General features: G+C 39.2%; 1 gene segment (V, D, J or C); it reads right to left on the reverse strand.

Moving 5' to 3' along the window:
- Positions 1-15,418, reverse strand: part of LOC146895577 (immunoglobulin lambda-1 light chain-like) — a 418,556-nt gene extending 403,138 nt beyond the window's left edge. Inside the window, 2 exon segments of the V gene segment in view lie at positions 14,915-15,207; positions 15,358-15,418. Coding sequence covers positions 14,915-15,207; positions 15,358-15,403 — 339 coding nt within the window.
- Positions 15,419-18,481: the final 3,063 nt, after the last annotated feature.

Genomic DNA, 18,481 nt, shown 5'->3' on the forward strand with positions numbered 1-18,481 from the left:
CTGTGGGATCGTAAGTGGTTTGCACTGTGAGATCAGAATATTGACCCCCTCCAAGTAACACATCCAGGTCATGCTGGGAGAAACTGGCGGTGGCATTAAGCCCCGCAGTTTCCTTGCAAATCCTTCGCAAGTCACCTCTCCACAGTAAAAATTCACCCCCAGAGAGACAGGCCTTGGAAAGTTGTATCCAGTTGCTGGGCGTAAGGTTGAGTTTAACAAAGGACTCCAGCAATGTCTCAGTGAAGGAAGTGTGAGCACCATAAGCAATGACCGCCTCCTTCAATTGTTTGACAATCTTAAAAGTCAGAGAGTCAGGCTGTCTAATGTTAAGTACTTGCTGGCCAAGAATTCCTTAAGCAGAACAAATTGCCCTATCTCTACTGAGATTATCAGGCCTGTTTGAAAACTCCCGAGTTCCTGCCTCCAGATTAACAGGGGCGAAAGCTGTAGCACAACGGTTTGGGGTAGCAGAAAATGCTCTTTGCAGAGGAGGCCTAATTGGGGCATCTCTGCTAGTGGCCCTGCCTTCCTCCTTCTCTAGCTGTTTGGTTAGAAGTGCGATTTCGCCTTCTAATATTTCCTCTTCTTCATCTAAATTATCAATGCTTTTGACTTCTTGATCCTCAAAACTCCTGATAGAGCTCACAGATTCTACTTTCTTAATTTCCTCAAGGGTTTTGTTCAAAACCTCTAACTGTTCCTTCACTAAAACATCTTCACTAAGGAGGGCATCTCTGATAAGACGCCATAGCAAATAGATCACTAGGGGGACGGCTTTAGTTCCCCGTTCTCTCTGTGCAACACGTAGATCAGCCCTAACTTGTTCCCAGTCCTCGATATTAAGGTTCCCAGTAAGAGAGAACCAAGGACTGAGCTCTGAAATTACCTTGATGGTCCCTTGTGCTGTGTCACCTTTGATCCTGGTGCCTAGCTTTTCCACAAGCTGCAGTAGCTGAGCTGCTAACTGCCCTTCTAACTCTGGAGTGGACATTTCAGCACCCATTTTTCTAAAAATCAAACTATTCACCCCCTTATCACACGTGCACAATTGTACATTACAAAACTGGCCAGATTCCAGATCGTGGGGGGGCCCTCACCTCTATTGGGGTTCTCATGGTGGATCCACTGATGGCAGGACGCGATTCTTCAATTCTTCTTCAAAGCCGACCCGAGGGACGCCATCTGTAAGACCCTGCACTTTTCTGTGGATACCCACACCCGATCCAGGCACGCGCCTTCCCGAACTCGGGCCCACGAGAATGGACGACTGTCCTGAGGGTTTAAAGCAGACACACACTAAAAAGGACCTTGCTCATTTACAAGAGTAAATGGCAACTTTATTAAACTCAAGTCAGGTATTTATAGAAGTGGGCAAGCGGGATCAGAAGGGCAAGGCCTCCTCCCAACAAAGGCAGGAAGGAGAATAAAGGCCCCGGCGCCTCAGGGAGAATCAGCTGGGGGAGGCCAGGCGTGTGGAGCCCACTGCTAAAACCTTGAATACAGGTGGAATCACCATAACAAAGAGAGCCAGGTTCTTCCTAAGCTAACCCCTCAAGCCAGTGCTAGTACAGAATCTCCAGGGAGCCGGAGGTCACACGGCCCTGCGAATTGCCAGGAGAAGGAAAAAAGACTTTGGTACCTACAATAGATAACCCAATTGTCATCATTTTTACCACATCTGATGAAGGCTGACAAAGACAACCACAGTCAAATAGAAGGGAGAACTCAGGGAATTCCAGAGAAGGGGCAGAAAATATTGCAGAACAAAGAGTGGTAGAGGAATAAAGGAGAACACAGCCACATAGTTAATTAAGCAGGGCTCATTGGGGGCTCAAAGAGACTCAAGTAGCAATCAAGGAGGCTGCATGGGTCTGCACTGGTCCGCTGGGTACATGCTGTGGTTCTATAGCTTGGTGCTGTTGCTGTACAGTAAGAGTGGTGTATTTACGGACAATGTTCAGCCATTGTGGCAGATTTTATTATTTTTTCATGAGAATATGGGGCACTACCACACTGCCTCATGAGTGTTATACACTGTACACCTCAGGAATTTGCTGGAGTGGTGTAGGAGGTCCTTTCTGTTTGTGTGTTGCTTTCATTGGTTAATTAAAAAGAAACCATTTGGCCTGATAGTACAGAACTAAGGTAGGTGGAGAATACAGAACTGAATGCTGCGAATAAGGGCAGAGTGGCAGACACCATGGTTCCCTGCCTGAGACAGACGATGGTTAGAATCTTTCCAGTAAACCACAGTCACATGGTGATACACAGATTTAATAGAAATGGGTTAAATTAAGATGTAAGAGTTGGCTAGTGAGAACTTAGAGCTAATGGGCCAGACAGTGTTTGAATGAATATAATTTCTGTGTGATTATATTGGGTGTAAGCTAGCTGGGTGCTGGGACAAAACAAAGGGACCCCTTTGTAACACTGGGGCTAAAATACCTAGAGCATGTGAGAAGAGAGCCATTTTACCATAAATAGACATTACTGTGAACATTGGTAACAGCGAGAGAGCATTAAACCCAATTCTCTAACTTCAACACAGAATGTTCTCACCTCCTCAACTTGGTACATATAAGATTTGATTTTCATAGTTATTAATTTTACAGAGCAGTGCTCTCAATAAAATCCTTGCCTTTCCTCTATTGTACAAGGAACTGAGGAGATAGAACTATGATCTATCCCCTTGAGTAAAAAGAGGAATATGTTCAAAGAGTGTGAAAAGTAAAAACTTCAGCTGATCCTATTCAAATTCATAGACTAGCCTTGTTGGCAAGAGAGAAAAATAGATCTTGTCCTGCTTCCTCATTTATATGGGTTACTGTGTTCACACACTGCCTTCACTTGTACCACAGAAATAGTCAGCTTCATCTTCAGGCTGAATATTAGAGATGCTTAAGTAGCGATTAGCCCCAGAGCTGGAGCCAGAGAAGCAATCAGGGATCCCATCTCCCTTGCCATAGTTTCCATTACCGAGAAGATACATCAGGTACTTAGGAGCCTTGTCTGGCTGTTGCTGGTACCATCCAATGGCGTAGCCACTGTGCTGACTACTCAAGGTGCAGGTGAGTTTGACTGAGGCTCCCAGGGTGGCTGAGGCTGTGGGTGACTGAGTCAGCACAGGTTGGGAGAAAGACCCTGAAAATAGAGAAACACATTACCTCCTGGGATGGGAGAAGAGGAGAGAATATTCCTTGTTTCAGTTGGTTTCCCTCAACTAGCATCAGAGTGCAGATGACTCTCCTGACCTGTACAGTGAAGGAGGAAGAAGAGGAGAGGAATCCAGGCCATGGTACAGACACCACTGAGCTCTGCTGAGACAGACATGGTGTGGGTCTCTCTTTTCATTTAACATTTCTCAGAGAAATGACAGGGCCCTGCTTGCAAATATGCAAATTTGTCTTGACCAAGAAAATTACTTCTTAGATATTTGTGCCATCAAAAGTCTAGGTATCACTTCCTTCCTGAATCTGTCCAAGAGATCACAGTAGTCCCAGCTGCAAGGACTATTGAATCATGAAGAGTCACAAGGAGAAAGATGTTTGTATTCTCAGCTTAGAGTCTATAGATCCTTCAGTGGAACCTATGGACTCTCACTGAGCAGATTCAGGTCTGTCATGGTTTTTCTTCTAAGCACTTTTTGACCTAGATCAGAAGGAGTTAATTCCTCTGAATCTGACTTTTACATCTTCTCTTTAGTTCTCTTCTCTCTAGTGGGAATAAAATGTAGACCAGATTTATTATTCTATGTGTTATGACCTCCAGAGGACAGAGGTCATATAACATATATACTGTTGATTAAATATTATAGTATGATAAATAACAGTAGAAAAATTACAGGTATGAAACAGCAATAAAAATTTTATGGTTGAGGTCACTACCAAATTAGAAACTCTTTTAAAGAGTCAGAGCATTAGGAAACTTGAGAACCAAAGTTGTAGACTTTAATTTGTGAAGACTTCTTTATTCAGGGGCTTTTTATACTTATGCTGAGGACAGAGAAATTTACTCCATGATCCCCTTCTCAGAATGGCAAGAATACAGACTTAATCTCTCTACTTGGTTCCTCAGAAGATTGACCCATTGAGACACACTAATGAATATTAAGATTTAGGATGATAAATATTATACTACGTGACTCTCTTGATGTATTATATATAAAAATTGTGAAAATCACATGGCAATACAAAACAGATTTATGAAGAAAAAAATTGGAAGAAGAATACACTATTGATTAAGAATGACTGTGTGTGATGATTTCTAAAAATCACTCATAGAAACCTGCTTATGACTTATGTGATATAAAAATATTTTATTTAACTGACTGATCTCTAGGAGGATAGATGTTCACAAAAAACAGCTCTAAATTGGAGGCAAGAATTAGTGAATCATGATAGAAGAATTATTCATTGGGGAGGTTGAGCAGAAATAAGAGGAATGTCAGGACTATGTGGGTTTGTTCAGTTATGTTTTAACTTATGCATGGTTAAAGAAACTATCTACCTAGGTTGACTTTCTCAAACCATCAATACACTAGGCTCAGGAAATATGCAGAAGAGGAGTGGGTAGAAAGTGCTTAAGATCCAGATATGATGGATGACTCCAAGGAAACAGCATCTTCCAAACACAACAGAATTGATTCACCTGTGAAGTCATAGAAACTATAAAAGAAATAATGTAAGACCAGCACAGGTTCAAATCAGGCAAAATGCCAGCAACAAGAAAAAGAAGAAATAAAATAGTCATAACCTTAGCCTGGATTTATTTGTAATTGATAACACGGCAAAGGGAATTTCAGTTACCTCCAATGGAGTGTCACTGAAATATCAAACACACTCCATGGCATGCCTCATAGCAAGGGGTAGTTAGTCAACAGCAAACATACACTATTGTGTTTGTGTGTGTCTGTGTGTGCACTTTTTGTTTTGTTTTATTGAGTCTGATTGACTTCTCCATTTTACTTTGTCCATTTTGTTTTGGGTTTTCTGTTGCTGTTGCTTTATTTTTTATATGTGGGGTTCTGTTTTATTTTGTTTGAAAAAGAAAGAACATGAAGTTGGGTGGGCAGACAGCTGGAAAAATCTAGCAAGAGCTGGGAGAAGGGAAAGTATATGATCAAAATATCTTAAATAAAAAATTTTAAAAGAGAATCTAAGGAGAAAATATTAATTTACCAAACAACAGAAAGAAAGAAGTAGAAAAAGAAAGAGAGAATAGACGGAGAGAAGGAGGGATTAAGAGATTCTCCATAATCTTATCTGACTTTTGCAACAGTACTTACAATCTTAAAATGAGATTATATACAATGGTACTCGGATTTATCACATCACCATATCTTCCCTATGGGGAAGTATGTTAATATAATGTCAAAGAAATTATTTCATCTAAATTATTCATTTAAATTATTATAAATTTCACATATCATATGATAATATACTAATTATATGTGTAATATTTATTATATTGATTATTTTATATATTAATTATATATGATAGCATATTTATAAGGCAATTTTATTATATAATATGATATATAAGAGCATGTATTATATGACATAAATTATATAATATTTTAATGTCATTATATGTTAAAGATATAATATAAAGTTTCATACTTTTTAAAGCTATACAATGAATTTCATTTTCTTCAAATAAACAATAATATGCCAATAGTTATAAAATATGAATGGACTGTTACTCCATTGTTATCTAGTTGTAGAAAGATTATCACAGAGAATGCTTCTCTCTGGAGACCTGTTGATTCTAGACTTACAAGCAAATACATCTATGGGAGAAATAAAATACTTTACTTCTTGCTTTACGCTTTTATTCTCTAGTGCAATTGTTGAAAAATATCTCTACTTTTTATTCTAACTAAGACACAACTGAAGAAAGATACTTTCCTTCACCTTCTTGTCTTTGGAGAGTTAACATTAGGAGGGCAACAGTGCCTTGTCATGGAATTCCACTATCATAGAACAGTTATTATACCCAGGCTCAGGCAAACGGTCATTTGTCTTGCTTCTAACTGTGCTGAGCACCCCTGTAGTATAGCATGCAGTAGCCTTCAGCACTGTCTTCAGTCTTGGAACCCTAAAACCACAGAAGAAGATTATATTTACTATAAAAAGTGACAGGAGAGTGTGAGCATCTGTGAATTGTTAAGGTAATCAGAGCCTAGAGGCTTGATCATGGTACTTTGGAACCAGTGTAGAAAGAGACAATCAGTAACTGCTAGAAACTCTCATTCCTTAGCATAGCATCAGCTGGTGAAGGAGATCCTGAAAGATACCTGTTAGATTAAAGAATGAGGCAAGGAATGAGAGGAGTCATTTCAAAGGCAGGCCTTTTTAATCTCCACAAACTTGACAGAGACAGAGGAAAGATGGAGGAATGAGACAGGTATACAGGTCCTACTTCAAGTCTTCAGAGATCCCAGGATCCACATATGACTGCTGGTCTCTGGGGTTGTCTGGGTATTGAGACAATGGTGACTTGCTGCAGTATGAGTCTTTTACTATCTCCATCACCACAAAATTACATCTCTTCAGCCCAGGGCATACTTTTATACCCCGGAGGGTGGAGCAGCTCTGGGGAAACACCTGCTTTGCTGTAACCTCTATTTCTGGGTGTCAGCTAGGGCCAGAAGATTTAGTTAGTAGTTAATTTCAAGTCTTACCAGATTCTGAGAAGTACACATTGCCCCCTACTGGATTGTGGATACTTTCTTCAATATCTTCAGTATAAGATTCCATTCTCCACTAATGAGAGAGTACATACCATATTCATCTTTTTGGAACTAGGTTACCTCACTCAGGATAGTGTTTTCTACTTCCATCCATTTGCATGCAAAATTCAATATGGCATTGTTTTTTTTTTTTTTTTTTTTTTTTTTTTACCACTGAGAGAAGCTAAGTAGGAAGGTGAATCCAAAGAAAAACATGTAGTTATCTCCCTTGGTAATTGGAAGTAGACAAGATTGCCAGGCAAAAATTAAGAGCTTGGGGTGGGGGTGTGGTAAGGGGAGATGGGGAGAGAGAAGAGAGAAGGTGAGGATGGGGAGAGCTTGGGGGAATGGGACGGTTGGGACAGAGGAAGAGTGGATATGGGAGCAGGGAAGTATAGATATTAATTAGGGTTGGCAAGGGACTTGACTCTAGAGGGGTTCACAGGTGTCCAATGAGATGTCCCCAGCTTGTTCCTTGAGCAGCTGAGGAGATGACGCCTGAACTGGCCTTGTCCTATAGTCACACTTATGAATATCTTGCATAGCACCATAAAACCCTCATCTAGCAATGGATAGACATAGAGACAGAGACCCACATTGGAGCACTGGACTGAGCTCCCAAGGTTCAAATGAGGGGCAGAAGGAGAGAGAACATGAGCAAGGAAGTCAGAACCACAAGGGGTGCGCCCACAGACTGTGATGTTGGGGCCGATCTAATGGGAACTCACCAAAGTCGGCTGAACTGGGACTGATGAAGCATGTGATCAAACCGGACTCTCTGAACATGGCTGACAAGGAGGGCTGACTGAGAAGCCAAGGACAATGGCATTGGGGTTTGATTCTACTGCATGTGCTAGCTTTGTGAGAACCTAGCCTGTTAAGATGCTCACCTTCCTAGACCTGGATGGAGGGTGGAGGACCTTGGACCTCCCACAGGTCAGGGAACCCTGACTGCTCTTTGGACTGGAGAGGGAGGGAGAGAGGGAATAGGGGGAGGGGAGGAGGTGAAAAATTATAATAATAATAACAATAAAAATAAAAGTTAAAAAGGATTCCATTGTCCAATTATAGATTCCTGAAGAAAATGTGTTTTAGATTGGGGGGTTATTTATTTTGATATGAATTATGTGTGCATGTGCAAAGACCAACAACACACAAACACAGAGTCCAGTGATACTGAATTCCCCAAAGCTGAAATTAAATCACCCTGCATACTATGCCCTACATAAGTACAAGGGATGAACTTAAATCTACTGTAAGACCAGTATGTGCTCTTAAGCACTGAACCTTCTCTCCACCCATTCAAAATACTTTAAAATTATGCAATTCTCCCAAGATAATATTACATAAAATTAGTTGAACACATAGACTTGCTATATCAATGAATCTACTGTATTGTGTAAATATACTGTAACAGCATAGTGACAAATCTTCTCTTGATATTGAAGTGTATTTTTATAAAGTCTGGAACTACTTCAATTGGTAAGCCAATTACTCTGGTTATATCTTTTATTTAGCTATAACTTTTATTTTTATGTGAAATAATTCCTGAAAGAAAGTTACAAATCACCAACCTTTATTAAATGAATTAAGAACACAGTGAGTCCTCTAGAGTAGGATCATACCTGGGATAGACAAAGGAGGATGGGGGATTTAAAGACAGGCTGCAGTCATGTCACACCTGCTGCAGGCTGGAAGGTCTTTACAATGTTACCTTTCCTCTTGCAAAATATCATGCAGGACATTTCGATAGAATTACAAAACAGTTTGCACATATCAGAACCCTTTCTCAGTAGGGATTGGGATACCTTTTGGTGTTGCAAAGCAATTTATTAATTAAAGTGAGTTGCCATTTGTTAACAGGCTAATGTAAATCCCAAGTGGAAGAGGAAGCAGGGACAGGGCAATCTTACTTTTTAAACCTAGTCAATCCCAATGAAAGTAAAGGTATATCGATGTAACTCTCTTTGTAACTTATACATTTTAATTGGTAGTATCTCTATAACACTACCATTTGCAGAAGAGGGAACATTCTACATGTAGATCTGGAAATATGAAGACTATTTCAATGGAGAACATCTGGTTAAGTCTTAATTGAATCGCTCTCCACTCATATTCTATCTCTGGAAGGAACATTGAAAATATATCAATGCATTCCAATACTGATATTTCTTCATGAAAGACACCCATGACCTGCTTCTAAATGAATTGAACTTTAACTCACATTCTTTCATTATTCTGAAAATGACTAGAGTGGAGGAAGGTGCAACTGAACAGAAAGTAAATACATTCAGTCTGCACAGGAAACAACAGTGGAAGACAGCTTCCATAAATTGCTTCAGAATTGTCTCTTCTCTAAGGATAATGTTTTAAATATCCCTTGATGGTACCATGATCAGTGCAATTCATCAACTTCAGAAAAACAGAGCAGAATGTTTTAGGCTTGAGGAAAGTGCCCTGTGAGGTCTCAAATGAGCATCCAAAAACATTAAGAGAACTATGCAACTTATATCACTTAGTGTACCTTCATTCATAATCATAAACACTGCTATTTTCATTTTTATAAAATCAAATATGTCATTTCCAAAGTTCAATAATTTTTAAACTTTTTAAAATAAATGCTGCTGCTATTTTTCCTACTTTTTAAATATTATATGATCTCTTTTAGAAGTTCCTGGCCAGGAATGGGCCCTGATTCTGTACCAGAAGATCCATTGAAGGGTGAGTGTGTTCATGACCTGCAGCAGAAGCCCCAGAAACAGAGCACAGACAGACATTACTCAAACCCCTAATCTTTCTGGTCATTCTGCAGGGACTTCTCTCTGCCTCTCTCTTCCTATCCGATCCCAACTTGTGTCCAGGCACCCCTTCCCTTCATCTGGGCCATAAGACCTCCCAGCTTAGCCTGTTTGTGGGCTGGGAGGTGTTTTGACTGCAACCTGGTGGGAGTTCCTTTGTTTCACTAAGCCTGCAGGCAGCAAGCTAGGCCTTTTGTCTGCAAGGTTCTGGCCAGAAAGTGACCCTGATCCTGTACCAGAAGATCCTTTAGGAAACATTTGAAAGAAGAGATGGGCAGACGCCAATGCAAGAATCCCTCCAACAATCTGAAAAACAACATGATATCACAAGAACACAGCAAACATACAACAGGAAGACTTGAACACCCAAATCAAGAAGAAGTAGAAAAAAATTGACATTATGAAAGTGATAGAGTCCCTTAAACAGGAGGTGAAAAACTCCCTTAAAGAAGTGGATGAGAAGAATAACAAAAATTTTGAAGAAATGGGAAAATCCGTAAAAGATACCCTAGGAAACCAAGAAAAAAACAATTAAACAGATAATGGAATCAGTTCAAGACATGAAAACTGAAATGGAGGCAAGGTAGAAAACACAAACCAAGGGCCAGATATGGAAAATCTAGCTAAATGAACAGAGACAACAGAGACAAGAATAACCAACAGAATACAAGAAATAGAAGAAAGAATCTCAGATGCTGAAGACACCATAGAGAAAATAAATGCACTGATCAAAGAAAACAACAAATTCTCATCACAAAACATTGAGGAAATCTGAGAAACAATAAAAAGTCCAAACCTAAGAATAATAGGGATAGAAGGAGAAGAATTACAGCTCAAAGACCCAGAAAATATATTCAACAAAATTATAAAAGAAAACTTTCCCCACCTAAATCAATATTTCCTATGAAGGTACACAAGCATACAGAACACCAAATAGACTAGACCCAGATAAAAATCCCCTCGCCATATAGTAATCAAAACACAAAACATACAGAATAAAAAAAAGAATATTAAGAGTTGCAAAGGAAAAATGTCAAGTAACTTAAAAAGGTAAATCTATCAGACTTACACTTGACTTCTCTATGGAAATCATGAAAGTGAAGAGGTCCTGGATAGATGTGCTCCAGAAACTAAGAGACCATGGATGCAAGCCCAGACTACTATACCCAGCCAATCTTTTATTTACTATCAATAGAGAAAACAAAATATTCCAGGATAAAAACAAATTTAAAGAATACATAGCCATAAATCCAGCCTTACAGAAAGCAATAGAAGGAAAATCACAACCCAAGGAATTCAACAATGCCCACAATAATTCAGACATCTAGCGACCCTTCACCAGCACAACTCAAAGAAGAGAAACATACAAACTCTACTACCAAAAAGAAATAATAATAACTGGAGTTAACAACCACTGGACATTAATATCACTTAATATAAATAGGCTCAGTTCACCTATAAAAAGGCAGAGGCTAAAAGATTGGGTGTGAAAACAGGACCCAACATTGTGCTGTTTACAAGAAACACACCTCACCACAAAGACAGACATCTACTCTGAGTAAAGGGTTGGGCAAAAGTTTTCCAATCAAATGAACCTAAGAAACAAGCAGATGTGGCAATACAAATTTCTAACAAAATTGACATCAAACTAAAATCAATCAGAAGAGATAGAGATGGACATTTTACACTCATAACAAGAACAATTCATCAGGATGAAGTCTCAATCCTGAATATCTATGCCACTAATATAAAAGCAACCACTTATGAAAAAGAAACATTACTAGAAATCAAGGTCCTCCCCACTCCATCCACGTCTTGGAAGGTGAGCAACCAAACAGACTAGGTTCTCACAAAGCTAGTACATGTAGTAGAATCAAAACCCAGTGCTATTGTCCTTGGCTTCTCATTCAGCCCTCATTGTCAGCCACGTTCAGAGAGTTTGGTTTGAACATATGCCCCAGCAGTCCTAGTCAAGCTGGCCTTGGTGAGCTGCCATTAGATCAGCCCCACTGTCTCAGTGGGTGGTTGCACCCCTTGTGGTCCTGACTTCCTTGCTCATGTTCTCTCTCCTTCTGCTCCTCGCTTGGACCTTGTGATCTCAGTCTAGTGCTCCAGTGTGGCTCTCCATCTCTATCTCCATCCATCACCTGATGAGGGTTCTATGGCGATATGCATGATATTCATCAGTGTGGCTATAGGATATGGCCAGTTCAGGGGCCCTCTCCTCAGCTGCCCAAGGAACAAACTTGAGACATATCCTTGGACACCTAGGAAACCCCTCTAGAGTCAAGGATCTTGCCACCCCTAAAATGCCTCCCTTAATTAAGATATCTACTTCCCTGCTCCCATATCCAACCTTCCTCCATTCAAGCCATCCTATTCTACCAACCTCACCCCATTCTCCCCTTCTTACTTCTCTCTCCCCATCTCTCCTTATCCCAGCCTCTCCCCTACCCCAATCTCCCAATTTTTGCCTGACAATCTTGTCTACTTCCAATTTCCAGGAGGATAACTATATGTTTTTCTTTGGGTTCACCTTCTTATTTAGCTTCCCTAAGATCACGAATTATAAGCTCAATGTCCTTTAATTAGGACAAGAATCCACTTAAGAGTGAGTACATATCATATCCATCTTTTTGAGTCTGGATTACCTGACTCAGGATAGTGTCTTCTATTTCCATCCATTTGCATGCAAAATTCAAGATGTCATTGTTTTTTACCACTGAGTAGTATTCTAATGCATATATATTCCACACTTTCTTTATCCATTCTTCCATTGAGGGGCATGTAGGAAGTTTTCAGTTTCTGGCTATTACAAATAATGCTGCAATGAACACAGTTGAAAAAATGTTTTTGTAGTATGATAGAGCATCTCTTGGGTATATTCTCAAGAGTTGTATTGCTGGATCCTGAGGTAACTTGATCCCAAGTTTCCTGAGAAACTGCCACACTGATTTCCACAGTGGCTCCACAAGTTTACATTCTCACCAGCAATGGATGAGTGTTCCCCTTACTACACATTCTTTCCAGCAAAGACTATCATTGCTGTTTATGATTTTAGCCATTCTGACAGGTGTAAGATGGTATCTCAATGTTGTTTTGATTTGTATTTCCCTGATTGCTAAGAAAGTTGAGCATGACCTTAAGTGTTTTTTGTCATTTGAAATTCTTCTGTTGAAAATTCTCTATTCAGTTCAGTGACCAATTTTTAATTTGGTTAGTTAACATTTTAAAATCTAGTTTCTTCAGTTCTTTATATATTTTGTCTGTTGCAGGGTTGGAGAAGATCTTCTCCCAATCAATAGATTGCCTTTTTGTCTTAATGACAGTGTCCTTTGCTTTACAGAAACTTCTCAGTTACAGGAGGTCCCATTTATTCATTGTTTCTCTTATTGTCAGTGCTACAAGGGTTCTATGTAGGAAGTGGTCTCCTGTGCCCATGTGTTGCAGACTACTTCTCACTTTCTCTACTATCAGGTTTAGTGTGGTCAGATTTATATTGAGGTCTTTAATCCATTTGGACTTGAGTTTTGTGCATGGTGATTGATATGGACCTATTTTCATTTTTCTAGAGGTTGACATCCAGTTATGCCAGCACCATTTGTTAAAGATGCTTTTTTTGTTCCATTGAATACTTTTAGCTCCTTTGTTGAAAATCAGGTATTCATAAGCTTGTTGATTAATATCTGGGTCTTCAATTCGATTCCATCGGTCAACGTCTCTGTTTTTGTGTCAATATCAAGCTGTTTTCATTACTGTAGCTCTGTAATAGAGTTTGAAGTCAGGGATCGTAATGCCTCCGGAAGTACTTTTATTATATAGGATTGTTTTGGCTATCCTGGGTTTTTTGTTTTGCCATATAAAGTTGATTATTGTTCTCTCAAGATCAGTGAAGAATTTTGTTGGGATTTTGATGGGGATTTCATTCAATCTATAGATTGCTTTTGGTAGAATTGTCGTTTTTACTTTGTTTATCCTACCCATCCAAGAGCTTGTCTTTAAAATTTCCTAGCTGAAAGTTTTCACAGGAAGATAGTGGCCTTCTCCTCTCACACCCCAAGATATTCTGAGCACAAGGTCACTTAGCCCAGACAGCCACCTGGTACAAACTGAGCAAAAGTCCTTGTACCCAAGTCAAAGCATTTTCAAAGATTCTCTTTGTAAACTGTTTTATGCTGTTCTTTTTTTATGATGTGATGATGTATGTCTTTGCCAAGTTTTTTTGATTGTAAAAGAATATAAATCTTACGCTGAAAAAAGTAAAATTGCAGCAGCATATTCAACCACATTGAAGGTGTCTGTCTGTCATTCATCGCTGATTCCTGAACTCTCCTGAGCCTTCAACCTGATTTTCCCACAGTCTGAGTGCCTCCACGAGAGGCGGTCCATGGCAGTGAAAGGTGTATGTTCAAACAGTGTTATGTAATTCAAATCCATGGGATTTCTATTCAAAGCCAAGATTCTGTAGACATAGTTGTTATGGAATGAAGCAAATTTATTCATGGATCTACAACCAAAGACAAGGTTGGAGGGTATCTCTTGTATCCCTTTAAATATACTATTTCTGAAATTTATGTGGAGGAAGACATTGGGAGGAGAGAAAATAAGATCTAGTCCATGGACTTTCGGCAGTAAGGAAGTGTTCTGGGCAGTATCTTTGTTAATCAAGGCTTCTATCTCCATATACATGCTCTAGTTGAAAGGTGCAATTGCCCTTGAGTTCCTGGTTCATATTCCTGCAAGTCTTTATATGAACATAATAGTATTTTTCTTCAAAGTAAACCTGACAGACATGTCTGTTTTTTGTCTCAGTAGGGAATGTATTACATGACATTTGCTATATGGTCTCTAGTTTGAATAGGTCTTCACAGTTGGTTTGGTAGGAGACAGTGACACAATTCTTCCTTCTTGAGTTGTCTTTTCAGCTCTAACAACACACTTGTTAGGCTGCAAAAACATTTCTTATAATTCACAAGCTCCCTTATAGTATTTTTCAAGGGAAACCTGGAAAAGAGGGAGGAAAGATGAGTATAAATATAATCAGAATAGATGTAAAATATCTAAGAAAAAAATAAATCAAATAACAAAATGTACTGTATTCTTAAGAATATATCCTAATAATTCTGCTAAAGTTTAGGAACAAAATCTTTTATCTGATGGAATCTGAAGGTCACCACATATTCTCCTTGTTAGAGTCTGAGGAACGATAATCAGTAGTTGACATCTTATTCATGAAGGCTTGTTCATTTTGTATTAGAAAACAAAGATCCTAGCAAAGGTCAGGGAAACAACTTTCCAAGTGAACTAGGAAATGAGTTGCCATTGTCACAGGAGAGAAAGCGGTTTGCGTCTTACTTCCTCATCTGCATGTGTTACTGTGAGCAGTACTTGTGCTATCCCAACACTGACAGTAGTAGTCAGCTTCATCTCCTGTCTGGATATTGCTGATGGTCAGGGTGGCCTTGTTACCTGAGTTGGAGTCGGAAAATTGTTCTGGGATGCCATCGGGGCATTTATTAACTCCATAAATGACCAGCACAGGGGCATGGCCTTCCTTCTGCTGGTACCAGTGAACATATTTATTTGAGAGTTTGTCACCAGAGCAGGTTATAGTGGTCGTTTGACCTAAGGCCACTGATAGTGAAGGAGGTTGAGTCAGTATATAGGAAGCCATGGAACCTGCAATAGAAAAGAGAAGTATGCTGAGCATATTGAACAATGTCCCTTCCAGGTCCAATTAAACACTACCAGAACAGAACTCAGGATTCAGAGCTGGGAAACAGTATCCTGTGCAGGTTGAAACAGCAAACTGAGTCTTTAGTAAGTCACCTGTGCAGAAAGAAATGAAGGAGAACAGGAGAGAGAGCCAGGCCATGGTAGAGATGCCACAGAGTTCTGTATCTTGGAAGTCTCAGTATAGCCAGGCTACAAGGGCTTTTATTCTCTTTTAAGCCTTTTGGAGTTAGTGGATGTTTGGTGGCTATGCAAATTTGCTCCCTGCCTGGCAGGGTCTACTCATTGAGGCCTCAGTGTAGAAAATATCTCAAAACTGTGATGCAGAAATTAATGAGGAAGGTGGAACCCAACGCATTCAAGTGTTTATATGCTGAGAAATCACCCTATGCTTCTCTATTCTCTGACCACAGCAACCCTACAGGAATTTAGCCATGATAGTCTCCTAAATCTGATAAGCTAGATCTAACCATGTTGTACACCTTCCATTATCTTGTCTTTGATGTGTACTTTGTCTTGTTAAGAAACCACTACTGGCATCTAACTGAGCAAAAGCTGTAATGTGGCTGGTCACCTTCATTTTTATTCTTCTCTTTGGATTAATGAGCTATATTTGTGATTCTTCTAGTTATTTTAGTAAAATGTAGCCCTGCTTTGTAAGAATTGCTGTTAAGTATTTATCTGTGTGATATTGGTTTATCACACAACCATCTTTTGTTGTGAAGTCATCAGAAGTTCAGCGCCAATTCTCATGTTGAGTCTACTTACTCTCTGACTCCATTCTTTTAAGAGGAGACTAGCATCCAGCTTCAGGAATTAATTCAAAAATCTTGCACAAGTGCCTTTAAAGGCCTTGATAAAATTGCCTGAAACAAGACTTTCTGATAAGCACAATTTATTTCTTGTGTGTGTGAGAGAAATCAAGGTTGCAATAAGTTGTGATCTGGATGGTATTCAGTCAGGGGACCCATCAGGAAGAAGGCTGACACTGAACCAATACAGATATGCTTTGAATCAGTTTAGTGTCCAGGTCATTCATGGTATTTCCAACAAACACTGAACTCTTCATCCAGGGAAGACCTCTGCTTGCCACCTTCCCTACTTTAGACTTACCAGAGCACAGGTGCTTCAGTCTAATGGCAAATCTGCCTATATGTACAAGGGGAAGAGCTCAGGAGTACGTCTTTGAAAGTGTCTAGGAGAGAGATAAGTAATAGGTGATGGCTTGATAATCAGGACAAATGCCAATCTCATGCAGGAGACCATGATCCTGAGCGCAAGACAAAGGCCCTGGGAGTCAGTTCTCCCATGATGAACTTTCCACTGTATTCAGAGTAGGTTTGCCAAAAACTTTAGCAATGACACTGCTACTGATGATCATAGCTGGTATTTTAATATACCCAAGCATTTTCTCAGTGAGCCTCTCCCTATGCATGATTTCTGCCTGTGTGCTAAATGACAAGGTTATGTGACTCTCAGAATTTCATCATTGACATTAAAAACCTTTTTCATGACACATTCAGAAATCCTAGCTTAGTGTCACCTGCACAACTTCCACTGCTCAGTTCTAGTCTTCCCCTTGGGGGCTTCTAGATGCTACCCTGCCACCCTCTGCTGGTGGAAGAGTCTAACAACAATAAATTACTTCCCTTTAACTGGCCCCAAAGTCCTTTGAACCAGAAAAGGTGCAATGCAGGGATTTAGGCTTTACTCTGTTTTCTTCAAATGTTTCAAATTCCTGTGATTAGTACCGAGTGCTAGTAACCAAGTGTGGGAAAGAAGATAGGGTATATTCCTATAGGTAACCACAGGGCTGATGTTCACACTGCACTCTACTGTGTTTGTATGTGTGTGTGTCTACATATGTTTGTATGTATATATTTGTTTCATAAATTTGTGTCAAATGACAGTGGAATTTCTAGACATGACAAAAAGCTGAACTATGTGAGGGGTGACTAATCCAGGAAATTTTCAGGCATAGCACAATAGTATAATACTTACACGTGTATATGTGTGTGTGTGTGTGTGTGTGTGTGTGTGTATATATATATATATATATATATATATATATAAAATCAACCCTGCATTTGCACATCTCTCACTCTCAGACAATTACTCCAATGTCCCCTTTCCCAAAGTCTTAATCTATACTGTATTACTGTATTATTATTGCAACTATAAACATGGGTATATGTATTTATGTGTGGATAGATAAGTATGTAGAGCAAAGAGAGAAAGAGATAACTTCCTTAGTTCATTCAACTCTCCTCATATATAGCATGTATTAATGTTTATTTTTCTTTGATTTTGTGTATCACATTTTCTCTTTTTTTTTGTTTTTGGTTTTTAAGTTAGGGATTATGTGTGTGCCTTGGGTGACCAGGAATTTGCTCTGTAGATCAGGTTGGTCTCAAATGCAGAGACACACCTGCCTCTGCTTCCCAAGAGCTAGAATGAAAGGTATGTGTCAAAACAGCTATAAACTCTAGATATCTCTAAGAATCAATTCTTTATTAGATTCTAAATGCTTTAATAGCTGATATGAAGCATAATGCTATGTTTATCACTTTATATTAATTTTAATCATTTTATTCAAATAGCAGAAATAGTGGATAGAAATAATTTATTTTCAAGTAACGGAGAAGTTCACAGAAGTGTTGAGAGCATCTGTAGTACACTGGCCATTTATGTGCTTAAGAAAGAAGAACGATACAACCCAATCCAACAAGGTTAGCTGGGATTTAGAAGAGAAATCTGGTGTTCTGTGACCCATACTCAGGCTCATTTTTTCATCTATCACTATCATTTTGGTTGATATTGATATTGGATCACAGACCCCTCCTATTTCCTGATAGAGGACTTCTAATCTAGCCTGGACACAAATGTGATGAAACTGGAGCTCCCTGTTCTTTAATACCTGAAGGTGGTTGTTCCCAGAACCTAGACACACTCACTGCTGAGTCTCTTTACTTGGAATTCCCTTGGAAAAGGCATGAGGTTTCAAGTCCAGAGACACTCATCAAGATTCCACCAGTTCTATCTTCAAAAAGTAGACTATTTAATTTCTTTATATAGTAGATGTTACAAAATTAAGTTTCCTAGGCACAGTGTGACTCTCCTTGTGTTACCACAGATAATGATGAACATTGGAGTTGTTCTCAAAAATGAAGAAAGGCTGGTTTATTATAAAAATGAAGATAGATCCATTTGATTCAAGGTT

Source organism: Myodes glareolus, chromosome 2, assembly GCF_982192425.1.
Source record: "Myodes glareolus chromosome 2, mMyoGla1.1, whole genome shotgun sequence".
NCBI classification, from domain to species: domain Eukaryota; kingdom Metazoa; phylum Chordata; class Mammalia; order Rodentia; family Cricetidae; genus Myodes; species Myodes glareolus.